The sequence below is a fragment of the Quercus robur genome, chromosome 9, assembly GCF_932294415.1.
Source record: "Quercus robur chromosome 9, dhQueRobu3.1, whole genome shotgun sequence".
Lineage (NCBI taxonomy): Eukaryota > Viridiplantae > Streptophyta > Magnoliopsida > Fagales > Fagaceae > Quercus > Quercus robur.
The window spans coordinates 43190191-43208953 of NC_065542.1; the positions used below are offsets into that span (position 1 = coordinate 43190191).

Genomic DNA, 18763 nt, shown 5'->3' on the forward strand with positions numbered 1-18763 from the left:
ACTTTAACATGACAAATTAGAAGTAGTTACCTATTACTTATACATAGACTCACTATTCTTTTTTCATCAAATATACTCTGCTACATCACAATTGTGACAAAGAAATTATGTAATTATTTGTGGCACTAGATTTTCTCCTAGCCTAAATGTTGGGACTAAAAGTTCCAACTTCAACAAATATGAAATACCATATTCGAAGTTCCTTAATTTCTATGACCTAAACACTTTTTACTATAAGTATCAACAAAGAAATCTTGAATCTACCTCATTTTTCCATAAAATGTATTAACATTATGTGAAAAATAACAAAGATCGATAAAAAACTTAATTCTACTTTTTGTTAGCTACTAGAAAGAAATTGAAGCACAATCTCTCTCCTCTTTTTTTTTTTTTTTTTTTTTTTGTTAAAGTTACATCTGGTGCAACTTTAAGCAATGTTACATGACTTAATATTTTTTAATTAATTATAAATTTTGACAAATCTACCGTTAGATTACATTATTTTCGTATATTCTCTATGTTTGCAAAATTTCAAGGTGATTAAATATTAATAACCATGTTATCAATCAATTGTTTAAATTCAAGTTTTTGTAATTTAAAATAATGCATAAAAGATGAGTTTATGGATTGAGTAGTAAATAACATTCACTTGACATGAAAATTGACATGAATTTTAAGAACATATAAAACATGTAATTCAACGGTATGATTTTCAAAATATGAATTATATAATAGTGAAACATTGCTTAGAATTATAACATGTATAACTTGAACCCAACTCTGTGTATGTGTGTGAGTCTTAAACAGGTGCTTTTAAGGCAATTGTTAATAAACTATTTTTAAAAATTTTTACCATTGATCTTAATGGAAATATAAAAATTTGTTAAAACTTAAAACAATTAATTCCTTTTTTTTTTCTCATAAAAAGTTTCTAAAAATATATCATAAACAAATGCTTATAGGACAATCATTAATTTCTACATATATATATATATATATATATATATACTTTTTTATTTTTATATTTTCATAAACAACCAAATAAATATTTAATACTAACATTTAGGTGGGGGCCGACAAATTTCAAGTCTTGGATTCGAGTCTCAATAACTAGTCGTATATTGGTGCTCTTCATATCCCATTTTCATCCCAAACGATCGATTTAAAAAATAAGTGAGTTTCTTACAAAAACCAAGAGTATACGGTCTTACCTGGGAGTGGGTAGATTACTACTATGATCACGCCTAGGAATGGAAGCCATATTGACCATCTCTCCCCTTTTTTTTACCAAAAAAAAAAAAAATCAATATTTAATATTCATATCCTAACATGTTAGGACCAAGAAAGGCTAACGGCACATCTAGGATCACACGGTCCTGTAATAGGTTAGGCAATAGCTCACCGTTGAAAGTCACAACTTTTAGGTTATATTTGGTCCCATCAATTACCATTTTTATTTAAAAAAATTCTAACAACTCTCAAGTCACAATCTTTATTATAAAATATAAAAATCAGTATATCATATCTTTATTTATATTTTTAAATTTAGCTATTTAATTAAAAAAAGAAGAAGAAGATGTGTGACAAATTATGATTGGTAGAATATATGTGTGTGTGTGCGTGCGTGCGCAACACAAAGCTTATTCTTAGAAACTTGAACCCTTATCTTGTCCCCTCACACCCAACAAGCACTTATACTTAACATGTGAGAAGATATTCTTTATTAAGATTACTTTATTTTATTTTATAATAGGGCAAAATTTAGATACAGTTCCTTAGTTATTGTATCTTAGCTTTCTTAACTAAATTCAAACTCATGACTATAATGACCAATAAAGCACAAATCATGTTTTTTTTTTTAAATTAAATTAAATTCAAGACAATTATGTATTTAATTTTTTTAAAGAAATCTACCCTACAACACTTAAAGAAATCATATCTAAAATTATCCTTTTTTTAAAAAAAATTATTGTGTTCACTAATAACATCACATGCCTCCTTCTCTCTCTCAATAAAAAAAATTTATAAAAAAACTCCCATAGTATTTCAAAATAAAATGCGTTATGAAATTGGTAAATACTCTTTTAAAAAAAAAAATTCAAGTAGATATACGTGGGTTCCTCGTATGTACTGATTTAGAACATTTGGCTTTTACACAACATCCTTTGGAGTCTCACATCGAAAGAATCTTCCCCCACTTTTTGCCTTATAAGCTCTAAAATGAAGGAATAGTGTACCACTAGTTATTTTATTGTGGGTCCCTCAGATGTACTGATTTAGAGCCTTTGGCTTTTACCAAAAAGAAGAAGAGAACTGCTACATATACAATATTTTCATAACAAATTAGCAAGTTGTTATTAGTTTTGATTTGAATTTATAAGTAAAATCACTTTTTTACTCATTAATAATAACCTGTCATGTAGTATTTATTATAAAAATATAATGAACATAATATTAAAAAAGAAAAAAAGAAAAAGAAAAAGAAAGATGACACTCTACTCTTTTATTTTTCCCCAAGCTTAGAGAATTATTATTATTAAAAAAAAAAAAAAAACTTTTTCCTCATTCAGTCATTTTGCTTTTTCCAAAGTGTGACATATGCACATGCAATATTCTTTTCTCCTTTATGTAATTTGTTCTCTTTTGAGCATGTCACAATTTCCTTTCCTATAAAAAAAATAATAATAATAAAAATAAATTCTAAAAAAAATTAATAAGAAAAAAAAGAAAAAAAAAATTCCATTGATGAATCCGACAGTGTAGTTAATAACCGTTTAACGACAGCACAGAGAGCATGACAATACATTCCACGTGGCAGAAAAAATAACCTCAGCCGCTCTGTGTGTGTGTGAGAGAGAGAAAATTACACAACTGGGTCCCACCAAAAGAATATTTTTCTTTCCCAAAAAACCCCACACTTCTTTACTGTAATTACTAATTCCTCTGTTTCACTTTCTTAACCCCCCAAACCAAAAAAAGAACAAAAAAAAAAAAAATCTTGTTCTTTACGATTCACAGTTCAAACTCTATTCCTCTGTTTCCAAAGTATTCAAAAGCTAAAAAATAAAGAAAGGTACTTAAAGCATTGGGATGCTCTGATTGATTCAAAGTAAAAGCCTTTGATTTGAACAGAAATTTGAGTAAATGGGTGTTAATTTTCATGGCTTGTGGAGCCTCTGCTTTTTTTCTTTTTGGAAAAACAAAAGGTGAGTGCTTTTGGAAATTTTTTTTTTTAAATCTGTTGGGTTCAATTTATTTATTTGCTTTGATGGGTCTAATTGTGTTATCAGTTTCGTGGTATTAAATTTGGTGAGTCATGTGGAAATTGTTATTATTAGTAGTTTGCGGCGTTTTTTTTAATTACTTTTTGGAGGTTATATTTGGGTTGGGCTTAATTTGGATAATTCTATTTGGTTTTTTCAAGTTGGGTTTGAGAAATATTGGTGGGTTTTTTTTCGTTTTTAGCAGGTAATTTGAGGTTTTTAATGGTAAATTTACGTGTTAGGCTCAAATTTTGCTATACTTGTGTATTGCTTTTATTTTTGATTGAATGTGAATTTTGATGCCTATCTGTTTTCTTGTGTTGGAATTTAGTTTCCAGTTCATTTGCACCATGTTTTGAATTGGGTTGTTGGAAATTTTGATTGTCATATTAGTTTTCTTGTGCAAAGTGTGAACTTTTAGTGTATGAGAATTGGTCTGATTGATCATGATATTGCGACAGTTTAGTCAGCTTTGTGAATTGGTTGTATTTTGTAATTACATATAAAGGTTATTGAGTTACTGTTGTTGGTGGTGTTGGTGATTGCAGATATTGGAATTTGAGGCAATATGAGAAGTAAGCATAGGATTGGAAGGCGGCGGAAGGTTGAAATTAGGCGAAAATTTGGGAAGATAATGAAGTGTCTCTGCTCCGGCAAACAGTTTGGAGCAGTAGATGAAATGGTTCCTTCATCAGAATCCCTTACAACCAAGGATCGTTCAGATAGTGGTTGTTCTTCGAAAGCTAGTGAGGTTGGAAAGAAGCTGGATACTGGGAATATAGAAGAAGCAGAATCATCTCTGCGTGAGAGTGGTTGTTTGAACTATGAGGTTGGTAGCATTAAAGTCTGTTTGTCTCTCGAGTAATAATTTTTCTGTTTCTAATTTAGTTCTGGCTGGATATATAATCTTATATATAATGAGCCTTAGAAGCAGTGTTTGATTTTCAAAATCTATAACTAAAATCCTTGGGAATTCGTATTGAATATAAATTAATTTTAGCAAACTCACTCTGAGGTACGTTGGTTTTCAATGATATTTAACTTGGATGTATTTAGTTAAGAGTCAGAATGATCCAGAGCTATGTCTACAAGCATCCGTTTTTGTTTTAAGATGAAATTATGATATCACCTCAACAAGCCTATATTTTTTGGTAACAATTACATTAACAAAATCCTCAACAAAGCTTTATGGATCATACTTGATTGCTCTAATTAAAGGCCATTGCTGCTTTTAGATTGTAGATCATCATGTTTTCACATGTACATACCTCTGCACCTTTTTATGATCATTTGTACTGGTTTTTAAGAGCAAGTTGTCTGCATATGCAGGAAGCAAGAGCATTATTAGGAAGATATGAATATCAGAAAGGAAACATAGAAGCTGCTCTACATGTATTTGAAGGAATAGATATTGCTGCAGTGACTCCCAAGATAAAAATTACCCTTGCTAAAAGAGAACATCGTAAGAGACATTCTCAAAATTTTGCTCCCCCACCAATGTCTATACACGCTGTCAGCTTACTCTTGGAAGCAATCTTTCTCAAAGCAAAATCGTTGCAGGGTCTTGGGAGGTTTAAAGGTATTTATTTTTGATAAGTGGTTTAAACGTATTTACTTTCTGCTGATGCATTGTTGCTGTTTGCTTTCTAAATTCATCAAAATTGTAAGTTATTATTTTCACATATTCTTAATCCACGGATTGCTTTTGTTTTTAGTTTTTCCTGTTTCTCTTAGAAAACTTAAATTAAATATCATTCCAGCCTGCCTTCACCAAAAGATTCCTGGTACTGTCCTTATATATTGCAACTCATTTTGGAGTCTTGCTATTTAAGAAAATCTGGCCATGCAAACAGCAATAGGGGTAGCCCCCATGATTTTTCATTGTAAATTTTTTTTAAATAAATAAAAATAATTCCTGAGCTGCTATAGCAATAAGAAAATAATTGCATAGCTAATTTTTATTTCCAATCATTCTTGCAGAAGCTGCTCAATCTTGCAACGTTATCTTGGACATAGTTGAATCTTCATTACCAGAAGGCTTGCCTGAAAACTTTGGTGGTGACTGTAAATTGCAGGAGACTCTAAACAAGGCTGTTGAGTTGCTTCCAGAATTATGGAAACTTGCTGATTCTCCACATGAAGCAATCTTGTCATACCGGCAGGCACTCCTCCTTAATTGGAATCTTGATGCAGTAACTACAGCTAAAATCCAAAAAGAGTTCGCCATCTTTCTTCTGTACTGCGGAAGTGAAGCAAGCCCCCCAAATCTCCGCTCCCAAATGGGCAGTTCATTTGTACCCAGAAACAATATAGAAGAGGCTATACTTCTGCTAATGATACTACTAAGGAAAGTTACTCTCAAGAGAATTGAGTGGGATCCATCAATCCTGGACCATCTTTCGTTTGCTCTATCTGTGGCAGGGGATTTGAGGGCTCTAGCTAATCAGCTGGAAGAATTGCTTCCTGGATTAATTGACTGGAAAGAAAGGTACAGTACTTTGGCTTTCTGTTATTATGGAGCAGGGGAGGACTTGGTTGCTTTGAATTTACTTAGAAAACTGTTGAGTAGAAATGTGGATCCAAAATGTGTTCCAGCTTTATTAATGGCCTCAAAGATTTGTGGGGAAAACCCTGATCTTGCAGAAGAAGGTACAAGTTTTGCTTGCAGAGCCCTTGAAAGTTTGGATGTTGGATGCAATCAATTGGAAAGTACTGCCAGATGTTTATTGGGTGTCTCACTTTCAGCACATTCTAAATTAGCTGTTTCGGATTCAGAGAAGGTCACAAGACAATCTGAGGCAGCTCAGTCCCTGGAAACTGCTGGGAGAATTACTAGAATGAGTGACCCCAATATTCTTTACCATCTTAGCTTAGAAAATGCTGAGCAGAGGAAGTTGGATACTGCAGTTCGTTATGCAAAGCGCTTGCTAAAACTGGAAGCTGGGTCTAATATCAAGGGGTGGTTATTGTTGGCCCGGATATTATCAGCTCAGAAACGATTTATGGAGGCTGAAACTGTTATTAATGCTGCACTGGATCAGACTGGAAAATGGGATCAGGGAGAACTGTTGCAGACCAAAGCTAAACTTCAAATTGCTCAGGGTCGGTTAAAAGGTGCCATTGAAACATATACTCAGCTTCTTGCTGTTCTTCACATTCAGCGTAAAAGCTTTGGTTCTGGGAAGAAGCTTCTCAAGGTTTGTAAATGGTTTTTCCATTTATAACCTCCAAAATATTTTCACATAGTTCTCTTATGATCTTTTTCTTTGAATCTGTACGTGTTAAATTGGATTCTTGCTTACAGAAGAATCATAATTAGTTCTAGAATTGGAAGAATTTGATACTTACTAAAACCAGATCTAGAGGGTTTTTGAAATTTATATTAGTCATGAACTAGTCATTGATTATGCAACAAGTGAGAGGTTTACACTTGCTGGTATTCTGAAAGTGAGTGCTCCTCAATAGAGAGATGGAATGATTACTGATTGAGTGTCTGCAAGTGATTATCTTTCTGGGAGACAATTTTAACAAGGTGCTATTCTGTTGGGAAAGAATATTAGAAGTGGGTTCATGCTGTTTAACACTGACTTTAATGTTGTCAAGTTATATCATTGAAGAACTAGTGTCACAATGAGATAAATGCACTTTTTATAAATTTAACCCTGTATGTAACATAATAGCATTTTAAAGTCAGAATAATGGATAATCTTCTTGCTTTGAACCTGAGTCACTGAGATTATGGGGACAATCACAGTTCCATTTTCTGATATGCAAAACATTACCAAAAAGTGTTTCCTTTTTCTTTTTTCTTTTTTTTTTTTTTTTTTTGTGTCTCTTTATCTTTACCTTTCCTGGAAATCTTTTGTCACAGATAAAATGTTTTCCAGCTAGTTACCTGTTTTGCAATATTTATGACAGAGCAGCAGAACTGCTAAGAGTTTGGAACTGGAAGTATGGCATGATCTTGCTTCTGTCTACATAAGCCTGTCACAGTGGCATGATGCTGAAATTTGTCTTTCCAAATCTAAGGCCATCTGTTCTTACTCTGCTTCTAGATGTTATACCACAGGTATTTATGTCATTTCTCTGTTTTTATTTATTTATTTATTTTTATTTAGTGTCTTGATATATTTTGTTTTGGTCAGAAGAAATCCTTGATATTCTAGATGGCATTTTTTTGGGTAAAATCTTTATTAGTGGTCCAATTGAACCTTTTTTCTCATAGTTGTTAACACATAGCAACTTCAGCTTTGCAGAAAGTATTGAAAAAATGATATAGTTGGTTGTTTCTACTGGAAATCAAGAAAGAAGAAGGTTATGAAAAAAGGGTTAAGTTGGACCCAATTGTTACTGGTATATCTTGTTTTAGTTGTAGCTCTTAAATTTATTGTACTAAACTTGAACCTCTAGTCTCTAACTGACTGATGCTACTGTTTCTGGAAGTGTGAATTATTGGCCTACATGTATTTCACTTTCTGCTAGAATTGGTGTTGGTTTTAATTTTGAATATAAAGCTAGAAGTTAATTTTTTTTCTTTTTCTTTTTGCTGCTTGATTGCTGGAGTTTGGTTCAGTTGTACAACAACTTCACTGACTTGTAGGGCTTGCCAATTTATACCTTTTCATTCTGCCTCGTGTTTTAAAGTATTTAGTTTCAATTGGAAAATAGCTGTAGGCTCCCCAGAATCTGAAACTGGGAAAGAAAAAGCTTATTTGAACATTCTTTTGTGTGGTTGAAACTAGAATGTTTATTGGTATTCAACTGGAACCTCTGATAGAAGGGATTAGAAATTCGTTGATTTTACAGGTGTACTATATGAAGCAAAGTGCCTCTATAAAGAAGCTCTAAGAGCTTTTGGAGCTGCTTTGGAAATAGATCCCACCCATGTCCCAAGCTTGATCTCCACAGCCGTGATTCTCAGAGAGCTCGGTAGTCAATCATATCCAGCTGTGCGAAGCTTCTTGATGAACGCATTACGGCTTGACAGAATGAATCATTCTGCATGGTATAATCTTGGCTTACTTTATAAAGCCATGAGTACTACATCGGCATCACAAGAAGCCGCTGAATGTTTTGCGGCTGCTGCATTTCTTGAAGAGTCTGCACCGGTTGAACCCTTCAGATGATAAGTTCCACGTAAAAATTTCATCTCTGTAAAGCATACAAAATTATATCCTCTCCAGTGTCCCATCAGTGTATCTTGATATGAATCTTCAGATATTGTAGTAGAAGTTAGTCCAGCTTCTGATCTGGTTGAGTTACAATTCTTAGACCCCACACGCTGGGTAGGATTAACAAGTGACCTACAAGGCTATATAACTCAAACCACTTGCATACAGCAATATATGAACCCCTTTTTTTGGTAATTGGAGCTTTTGAAGCCTCAACAACCCACAAGGGTGTGTACTTAATTTGACAACATATGTGATCCTTAAAATGGATAAATGTTTTGATTTGGAATCAAAATGTATCCTGGTTTGTTGACGACATGACCATAGTGTTTCAACTTTCAACCTTGGGGGTTTTGATTGGGTTATATGATCTTCCTATAGAATATTTTCATCTTCAAATTCTAGATGAAATGGGGAAAAGATTCATCTTGTAATGGTCTCCTTTTGGCAATCCATCACCTCTGAGAATCTGACATCTCTATGTTATGCTTATGGTCGCATTGGGCACTCCAAAGGGACAGGTTCTCTTTCTTCCGAGGCTCCATGTCCCCAACTATCATATTTCCCGCACTGCACCTATAAAAACTCCTTAAGATTAATGTGTTTTTGGGTCATGGATGATCATCACTAGACATAGGATGAAACCTAAAACATTTTATTTAGATAATTTAAGTTCTAAGATAATTACTGATGTGACCATTTTTTTTTTCAGCATATTATAAATTAAGGTTTGAAGGCCCAATAACCATAGTCAGCTAGCCAGCCGCAAACAACAAAGCCCATGTTACACATCCTTTTGCAAATAAGGGCATCATGCCCACAAAGCTAACATCCAATCTTTCTAACCCATGGCCCAAGCCCATGGACAATTTGAAGAATGTAGCAAGGAGAGAATTAGTTTGGGAGGTCAGGAAGTGATTTTGGTAAAAGCCATAATATGGTGCTATCCCCTAGGATAATGTGTTAGCTTGGAACACATTGAACTAAGAGTTTGACTCCATTTTCTTGTGTGCATGGCATTTTCTTTTAATCTTCTCTCAATTGTCACTGTTAATACAAGCTGTCATCCATTACATTGAATGCTCTCACCTAATCTTTAACTTTTCAAAAAAGACTGCTTTTACTTTATAATTTTCCAACTAAGCTAAGTCTGTCACAATCCTCTATTCAATGTAAAGCTAAAGCCTCTTGAACCCTTTCAAATGTATGGTAGAAATTCATGATTTATTAAGCAAAAGAGATGCATCTCTATCATGCAAAAACCATAAAAAGGAGAATCAAAGAGGAAGAGGAGGAGGAGGAATCATGAGGGGGCACTCAAAGAACATCAAGCTATCTCGCATCATTCACATTTTTTACCTTCCTAAATCTCAATCACTTAGCATCTAAAAAAAAAAAACCTCCTATGAAGCACGCACGCACTAGATCTCACTATCTCACCATGCAATATGTTACTTTTTTTGGAGCTTTAGCAAAAGCTTCCATGTACCAAGTTCATGGTTCGGCTAACTTGAATGTTTTACTGCAGCCTTCATTTATGTGGACTGGTGAGAATAAGTGCTCACAAACCCATATGCTACATAATGTCCCACAAAACGCCGCTAGACAACTCATATAATGCAACAAATATCTTCGTTATGTTTGAATTGACACTACTAAATGCCTTCCTGTACTGTAGCAGAATATCACAACAGCACATTATATATAGCATAATGCCACCACAAAATGATTTGGCAGACTAAACTTTCCTTCATTGTTGAATTTTATTTATATTGCTTTTTTATTACAAAGGCAGCCCCAAAAAAAAATACAAGATAAGTCTTAATTAAGCACTATTATTTTCACTCTCTTTATATTATGAATATTTTAAATCATTACTTATTTTATAATGGAAAATACCCTCATACATTATTCAAATACTTATAATGTTGTTTCGTTTGCTAAGGGGGAAACGCAACTATAGCATGCCAAGTAGTGTGACCCATTCTGGACTTGACTCCTAGAAGTAGAACCTCAGTCTAACTACCAATTTATTAAATCATGACATATGTACTGGCTGCAAAAAAATACCCTTAACAATGACTTAAACGACGTCTTTCTTTGTATTTAAATAGCAATTAAATAAAAACAGTATGACTGACCCCCTCGCTCTCTCTCGTGAAGAACAAGCTGAGCTTATGCGCAGCAATAAGAAAGTAAAAAACGTCAACCACACAGATTACAGTGAAGGACAGGACGCAATGCCACTGTCTCCTAATCATAGTTTTAGTCCTTGGAACCGGGCTACTTCCTTCAAAGATAAACTTATGGGGGAGATTCCTGGTGCCTTTTCTCAGGCCTTTAAGCTTGTGGATAATATGGAGGATGAGTCGGACTCAGAGGAAGGAGAGGTGGAAGCTTTGCGGGAAGGGCTTGCTACGGTGAGGTTCTCTAAGGAGTTTAAACGGCAAATCCGAAAGCCATGGGGTTGTGCATTCATAGTAAAGGTTTTTGGCCGCTCAGTGGGATTTACCTTTCTCCATAATAGACTGTTGTCGCTTTGGAAACCAGCTGGAAGGTTGGAATGTGTCGACCTGGGTCATGGATTTTTCCTTACCCGATTCTCTTTGAGAGAAGATTATGATGCTATTCTCAAGAAAGGGCCTTGGTTCATCGGCGAGCATTTTCTTTCCATAAGACCCTGGGAGCCTGATTTTCAACCGGCGACGGCAAATGTTTCATCCATAGCTGTATGGATTAGGCTCAATGAGTTGCCAATTGAATATTACAATGAGGAGGCCCTAGTGCAGATTGGAAAATCCATTGGTACTGTGTTGAGAATTGACACGCATACTGCGTCGGAAACCCGTGGAAGGTTTGCGAGACTGTGTGTGCAAATTGATGTTACTAAGCTGCTCGTGACAGGTATTTCTATTGGGAAGTTTGAACAATCGGTTTCGTATGAAGGGATTCATAGGCTTTGTTTTGACTGTGGAAGAGTTGGACATCAAAAGGAAATCTGTCCTTTTACCATCCGGCGAGATATTCCTCTACAGACGTCGGAGATGGAGGCTGAAGTCGACGTGGCAGCGAGCTCATGCAGAGTGCATGTTGCTGACGTGGGGAAAGATAAAGGAGGCCCCACAGGGAGCGTGTTGGCTGTAGGGAATGAGGAGGAGTTTGCAGGGGCGTATGGTCCTTGGGTGGTTGTTACTTGCAAAAAAAAAACAAAAAATCTCAGAAGTAGTGGAACGCATCCTCCCCAGGGATTTGTACCATCCCGCCAGGTGCAGGGGACGGTTGGTTTTGCGCCTAGGACTGCTGTTGGGCCAGTAGTTGAGCTTAGCAAGGAAGGCTTGAGGGAGGCTAAGAGGAAGCACCCAACGCCCAAGGTGATAAACGGGGCCCAGCTAAGTAATGTCTTGCAGGGCCTTAGGAATGTGACAAACCACCAAGCCCAACACGCATTAGCAGATGGCCCATTCCAGACTGGGTTTAAGTCAGCCGACTCTCTTAAAGGAATGGATATAGGGGCTCCAAAGACTTTTAGTAAAGTCTCTGTAAAAGGAAAAAAGGATTTTGTCCGGGCTAGGTTGCACAAAGCTCGATCTACAGGCGCCGTTGATGGAGCTTCTTTGTCAGTCAGCTTGTTCGAAATTCTGCCACGAGAAGAAATCCCTGTGTTCAGCGCCGATGATGATCGGCATTAAGGAGCACCTTCAGATTTTCTTTTCTCCGCCAAGGTGCAATCGGAGATGGTTACTGATTTTCAACTGTGTGGTCATGGAGTTGCACATGGAGAGCCAAGTGAAATCACGTCTGGCCGTGGCTTGTCTCAATCGGTGGGTAGAGGTGGCTTGGAGATGGTTCAGGATGTGGATGAGAATGTCTGCAAGGATAGGAGAGGCAGCTCGGTGCGAGACATAAGCTCGGCGCGAAATGGGTCTCTCGGTGTGCAGGCTTGTGATGAAGGTGCTAAGAATAGGGCAGATGAGGGGATGGAAGATGCAGGTTGGATGGAGCTTGAGGGTGGAGGCGAGGCAAATGCCGCCTTTTAACGCTTGCCGGTTTTTTCCTGATCATTCTGTCATTATGAAGGTGTTAATTTGGAATTGCAGAGGGGCTTTGAAGCCCAATTTTCAAGATCATATTAGAGAATTGTTTCGCAGTCACAATCCAGCGATTCTAGTTGTGATGGAGACTCACATTGGTGGGGTGAGAGCTAGGGAGATCACCGATAGGCTTCCGTTTGAGAATGCTATCCATACGGACACTATTGGTCTTGTTGGGGGCCTGTGGATGTTGTGGAATTCAGAAAGGGTGGATGTCACTCACTTGGCAAGTACGGAGCAGGAGATTCATGCTATTGTAAAGGTACCGAATTCTGACTCTAATTGGTTGCTCTCTGCTATTTATGCTAGTCCTAGGAGTGTTGAACGGGAAATTTTATGGAATAATTTAAATAAGACTGCTAATTTACATGATATGCCTTGGGTTATTGCGGGAGATTTCAATGAGCCGCTTACTGGGGAGGATAAGTTTGGTGGTAGGCCAGTGAGTGTGAGCAAATCCTTACTTTTTAAAGACTGTTTAGATAAGTGTAGCATGATTGATATTGGGTTTACGGGGGCTCGCTTTACCTGGACTAATAAAAGACCTCTTCAAACTCTCATCCAAGAATGGATAGATAGGTTTTTTGTGAATCCTAGATGGTGCTTATTATTTCCTAACGCGAAAATTACACACCTTACTCGATGCCACTCAGACCATTGCCCTGTTTTGCTTGATATGCAGCCAAATCCTTTTGTAGGGAGGAAAAGGCCTTTCAGGTTTCAATCTTGTTGGCTGTCTGACCCCTCTTTTCCAAGGGTTGTTTCTCAAGCGTGGCATCCAAATGCTTCGTTGTTGGAGGCAGTAAAGGTGTTCACTGAAGATGCAGCTAAGTGGAATAGATTGAACTTTGGAAATATTTTTAATAAAAAGAAAAGCATTATGTCTAGGTTAAATGGCATCCAGAAGGTTGTGTCGGTTAGGCCTTCAAATTTTCTCCTTAACTTAGAGAGTGAATTGCAAAGGAAGCTTGAAGTGGTGCTTATGCAAGAGGAGGAATTTTGGGCCTTGAAGTCTCGAGTGAATTGGATGATTCAGGGAGATCGAAATATAGCTTTTTATCATGTCTCGACCCTGGTGAGAAGGAAAAGAAATCAGATCCTATCCATAAAAGACCTTATTGGGGAATGGATTCATGAGGAGATGGGAGTTAGGGAGTTTGTCAGAAGGGGTTTTGAGGGAGCGTATACCTCATCGCATCTGAGTAGCTCTCGGATTAACCCTCTAGGTTCTCATTGGCAAGCCAAGTTATCTGAGGAGGAGAAGATGAGTATTAGTGGGGCTGCTTCGGAGGAGGAGATTAAATCGGCCCTTTGGTCGCTCAAGCCTTTCAAAGCTCCTGGTCCAGATGGCCTCCATGCCGGTTTCTTCCAAAGATTCTGGCTGGTTGTGGGTAAATCAGTTTTGGAGGAAGTTGGGAGAATCTTTTCGGAAAGGAAAATTCCGGATTTCTTGAATAGGACCCACATTACCCTCATCCCTAAGATTCAAGGTCCTGAAACGTTGGGTAATTATCGTCCTATTAGTTTGTGTAACACTGCTTATAAGGTTGTCACAAAGATTATTGTTTCAAGGCTTAGACCCTTTTTGGATAAGCTCATCTCCCCTCTCCAATCAGCTTTTGTTCCGGGAAGGAAAAGTGTTGACAATGTTATCATTGTTCAAGAGATCATCCATTCTCTTAGCAAAAAGAGAGGTAATGTGGGGTATATGGCTTTGAAGATTGATTTGGAGAAGGCTTATGATAAACTTGAATGGAGCTTCATTAGAGATATGATGATTAGAGCTAATTTTCCAGAGGATCTAGTGGAGCTGATTATGACCTGTGTTTCTACTGTTTCAACGGAAATAATGATCAATGGGGAAGCTTTGGAGCCAATATACCCGTCAAGGGGGATTAGGCAAGGCGACCTTTTTTCTCCATACCTTTTCATCCTTTGTATGGAGTTTCTTGGTCAACTCATTCAAGAAAAATGCCATGCCAAGCTTTGGCAGCCGGTTAAGGTGTCCCAAAGTGGCCTGGCCTGACCTTTTCTCACATGTTCTTTGCGGATGACTTAGTTCTTTTTGCTAGAGCTGATGCAATCAATTGCTTCACAATTAGAGATGTGTTGGATTCTTTTTGCAAGATCTCGGGTCAAACTGTGAGTGAAGCCAAATCTAGAGTATTTTTCTCGCCAAACGTGGGTAGGGATAGCAGGGAATCTTTTTGTGATATTCTTGGGTTCCACTCTACTCCATCCCTTGGGAAATATCTTGGTTTTCCAATTAGACACACGGGATCTTCTTCTCAAGACTTCAATTACATTCTTGATAGGGTAAAGAACAAACTAGCGGGATGGAAAGCTAATTTGCTTTCTTTAGCTAGCCGTACGGTACTCATCCAAGCTTCCTCTTCTGCCATTCCAGCTCATGTTATGCAGTGTGCTCAGTTGCCGGCTAGAGTTCTTGATGGTATTGATCGGGTAAACCGGAATTTTCTTTGGGGTTCGTCTGAAGCCGCTAAGAAAGTCCATTGGGTTGGCTGGCATAAAGTAGTTATTTCCAAGGAGGAAGGGGGTCTTGGGCTGCAGGCTTCAAAAGGTAGAAATAAGGCCCTTCTTGCCAAGTTAAATTGGCGTTTTCACACGGAAAAGGATGCTTTGTGGTCCTAAGTGTTAAGGCAGAAATATTGCAGCAGTAGAAGAGTGAATGCTCGAAATGGGAATAGGCTTCCAAGCTCTTCGATTTGGAGAGCGATGAGGAGAGGAATGGGCACTTTTGAGAAAGGTGCTATGTGGACGATTGGGAGAGATAGCAATCTAAACTTTTGGCTGGATTGCTGGATGGTTCAAGGGCCTTTGCGTAAACTGATTCAAGGTCCTTTAACCCAAGAGGCCAGTCATCTTAGAGTGAGAGACGTGTTGACAGATGCATGGTGGCAATGGGGGCTGATTCCTTTTGAGCTTCCCTATGACTTGAAGGCTTTGATCCAGGCTGTTCCGTTTTTAACTATGACTAGGGGAAGTGATAAGTTGGCTTGGGCAGGCAACCCGAGGGGTTCTTTTGATCTAAAGAGTGCTTACTCTATGTCTTTGGCGGATGATAATAATCCTCGGCTCAAGTTGGGGTGGGTTTGGAAGCTAGAAACTCTCCCTAGAATCAAATCTTTCATATGGCGTTGTGCCCATAATAGTATAGGGGTGAAAGGGTGTTTGGTGAGAAGGGGTATGGAGGAAGATGATATTTGTCCCATTTGTCGAGTGGATTCCGAGTCTATTCTGCATGCTATTAGGGACTGTGCAAGGGTTAAGGATGTGTGGATTCAGCTGGGCGTTAGGTAGCAAAACCGAGAGTTTTGGAATGAAGATTTGCAGGATTGGTTGAGCTCAAATGGGAAGGATAACAGTAGCCGTAGGGGACTTCAATGGAGGATTTTATTTCCTATTGCTGTGTGGTGCATCTGGAAGTGTAGAAATCAGTGTGTTTTCAACGGGAAAAGCTATAATCCAAGACTTGCTGCTTGCATTCGTGATCAAGCCTTTGAGTTTCTGTATTATGCTGTTCCGCCTAGATAAGCTGTGTGCAATGTGATTAAGAGGATTCGTTGGGAGAGGCCTCCAATTGGTTGGAAGAAACTTAACACTGATGGCTCTAGTTTGGGAAGCAATGGTCAAGCTGGTTGTGGTGGCACCGTGAGAGATGAGCATGGGAGGTGGCTAGCTGGTTTCTCTAAGTTTATCGGTTCAGCAAGCGCCTTTGTAGCTGAAATGTGGGGTCTTAGAGATGGTCTAGTGCTGTGCAGCAACCTTAATATCCAATGCCTTTTAGTTGAAGTTGATTCTAGTGCTCTTGTTCTTGCCTTGCTTAATCCCAAGTATGATAACTTGGTAGTTTCTACTTTATTGGATGATTGCAGACATCTTTTGAGCTGTTTCCTTCAGGTTCAGATTAATCATTGTTTCCGGCAAGCAAATCGTTGTGCTGACGTTATGGCTAGAATGGGTTCAGCCCAGTGTTTAGATTTTTCTGTTTTTCACAGTCTGCCTGTGGACGTTTTGGAAGCCTTTGAGGCTATCTGAATGGTTTGTGCTTTGACAGGCTTTGTCCTGTTCGTGCTGTAGCTCCTTAGTTTTGTTTATTGAATCGTCTTTTATACCAAAAATAGCAATTAAATTAAATTTTTAAAAAATTCATTCTTCTTTTTTTTTTTTTTTTTAGAAACAAAATTATAATAAAGTTTTTGTTATATTTTGTTTATTACTAGTAACAAATTTACTAAGAGATCATTTTTTATATATTCACTCTAATTTTTTTTTTCCTATTCCTCTCTCTCTCTCTCTCTCAAAAAAGTTTTTTTTTTATCCAAAATCATATGTTCAAGTAGATATTATAATTATAAATATTTACAAATAAAATAAATTAGGGTTTTAAATGAACTAACTGGGCCCAAGCATAAGCTTATTTATATTCATTTATTTAGCAAATGAGTCAAACTCAAACTTAAGTTTAGGCTTGACTATTAAACAAGATGAGGTCAAACATAATAACACGTTTTTGAGCAAATTAACTAATGAGTATGAGGTTCAATATAAGTGTATCTAATATTATATGCTTATATGTATACATGTATACAAATAAATCTATATGGACTTGAAATGTTTAAATTTGTAAATAAATTCATAAAATGTGTCACATCTATTGAAAATCTAAATAGTCCAATTAATAGTAAATATTATGTATAGTTTTTAACATGATATTGGTGAATCTAATTTCTATAAGTTCATAACAAAAATCATTCTATCTAATTAACCTGGATGATATAATTTCAATTATAATGTAGTTACTAATTATTAGCATATAGTTGTGGATTGGTAAAAAAAATTTAGTTGCATTGTTTACTATATACATGAAAAGAATAAATTAATTAAGTAGCTCATGAATAAATTTGAGATTGTTCAACAACAAAAAGAACCAAAATTAAAGATGTAATATCGTTTAGTGATGAGTTCAAACTAAGCTCGTGTTTTTGAAATAAAATTAAATAAACAAAGGTAAAATTTGAGTACAATATGTCAGGTTTTTGAAACCCAACACTTGGGTAAATTGAATTTTAATTATTTTTAGAAAAGACAACATTGTTTGTATTTTATAGGACAATGTAACTAGGTATTTGAATTTAATTAAAGAAAGAACCTGATGTATCGCACCTAAGTCAAAGTTTTACTTAATGCTTGAATTGGATTTGGACTCACATCTTTTGGTATTTATTTTCTCCATAGCCGCCAGGCTCCAGCTGGGCCTTGTTTTTTTAATTCAAATTAATGTTAGTGCCCTTAGTAGTAGTACCACATATATGTGATTTTCTAATACTAGCACATCATCTTTTTATGAAAAAAAACATCTCATATAACGGTTTTAAATGCATTAGCTGGATGGAAAGCTTTTTAGGTTCAACTCCTAGTTTTAAAATGAGAATCTTCTTCTATTAATTTCAACCAAAATAATTGATTGTGCACCGTGATTCTTCCGGAACAAAATTGCAAATTCAAAACTAAGCAACTTTTTTCTCCGCAAAGAGGACAAAAAGATAACATACACTTCAACCCATTTTATGAAAAAAATTTTAAGTACTTTCAAAGTATGGATAATAATATTTCATCTTCTCACATTTAGGATGGACCACACTATATATGTGAGAGGAGGGAGTATCATTCTCCGTCTTCTGAAAATATTTAAAAATTACTTTATTATATGAGTATATGAACAAATCTTTGCCAATTGATTTGTCTTGAGTCCTGTGTCCATTAAAGCTAATCAAGCCATGATAAAAATACCTTATTTATTTTTTATCCTTAATTCATTTGAAGGTTTGAAGAAGAAGAAAAGTAGATGAAGATGTTATCAACGTAATCTTCAATCCAAGCACAACTTAAAATAAACACTTCACCTTCCAAAATAAATCACTACCATGAAGGAAGCGGTGTTAGACTATTACTAAATATTATTCTAAATTTCTAATGTCATTTAGTTTTTTTTTTTTCCTTAACACTCTAAAATGTTTAGAGTAATTATCAAAAGATGAAAGGAAAGGAAAAGGAGTATTCCTTTCTATGGAATCAGTACTAGAAGCAAGTATTCAAATATAAAGTTTGGTGCACATTTTTTTTTTTTTTTAATTTGGGAAAAATAGGAACACATACAAGCTTAAGAATAATGAAATCATTTAAAAACAAAGCATAGAAATCCATAGGGTTCCAA

General features: G+C 36.3%; 1 protein-coding gene across 5 annotated transcripts; it reads left to right on the plus strand.

Annotated features, from left to right (window-relative positions):
• The first annotated feature begins 2966 nt into the window (after window positions 1-2966).
• LOC126698537 (protein NPGR2) lies at window positions 2967-8629 on the plus strand. 5 transcript variants are annotated; one of them, XR_007646504.1, is made up of 6 exons: window positions 2967-3206; window positions 3812-4092; window positions 4593-4842; window positions 5244-6460; window positions 7135-7332; window positions 7512-7799. XR_007646504.1 is itself a non-coding variant. In XM_050395844.1 (6 exons), the coding sequence occupies exons 2-6, from the start codon at window positions 3832-3834 to the stop codon at window positions 7535-7537; spliced, it is 1905 nt and encodes a 634-aa protein (XP_050251801.1). In that variant the 5' UTR covers window positions 2968-3206; window positions 3812-3831; the 3' UTR covers window positions 7538-7799. The 5 variants fall into 5 exon arrangements, 3 of the variants coding, with proteins under 3 accessions (XP_050251801.1, XP_050251799.1, XP_050251800.1); XR_007646503.1 differs by lacking the exon at window positions 7512-7799 and adding an exon at window positions 8070-8281 and having other exon boundaries at window positions 2968-3206; XM_050395844.1 differs by having other exon boundaries at window positions 2968-3206; window positions 7182-7332.
• The last annotated feature ends 10134 nt before the right edge of the window (window positions 8630-18763 follow it).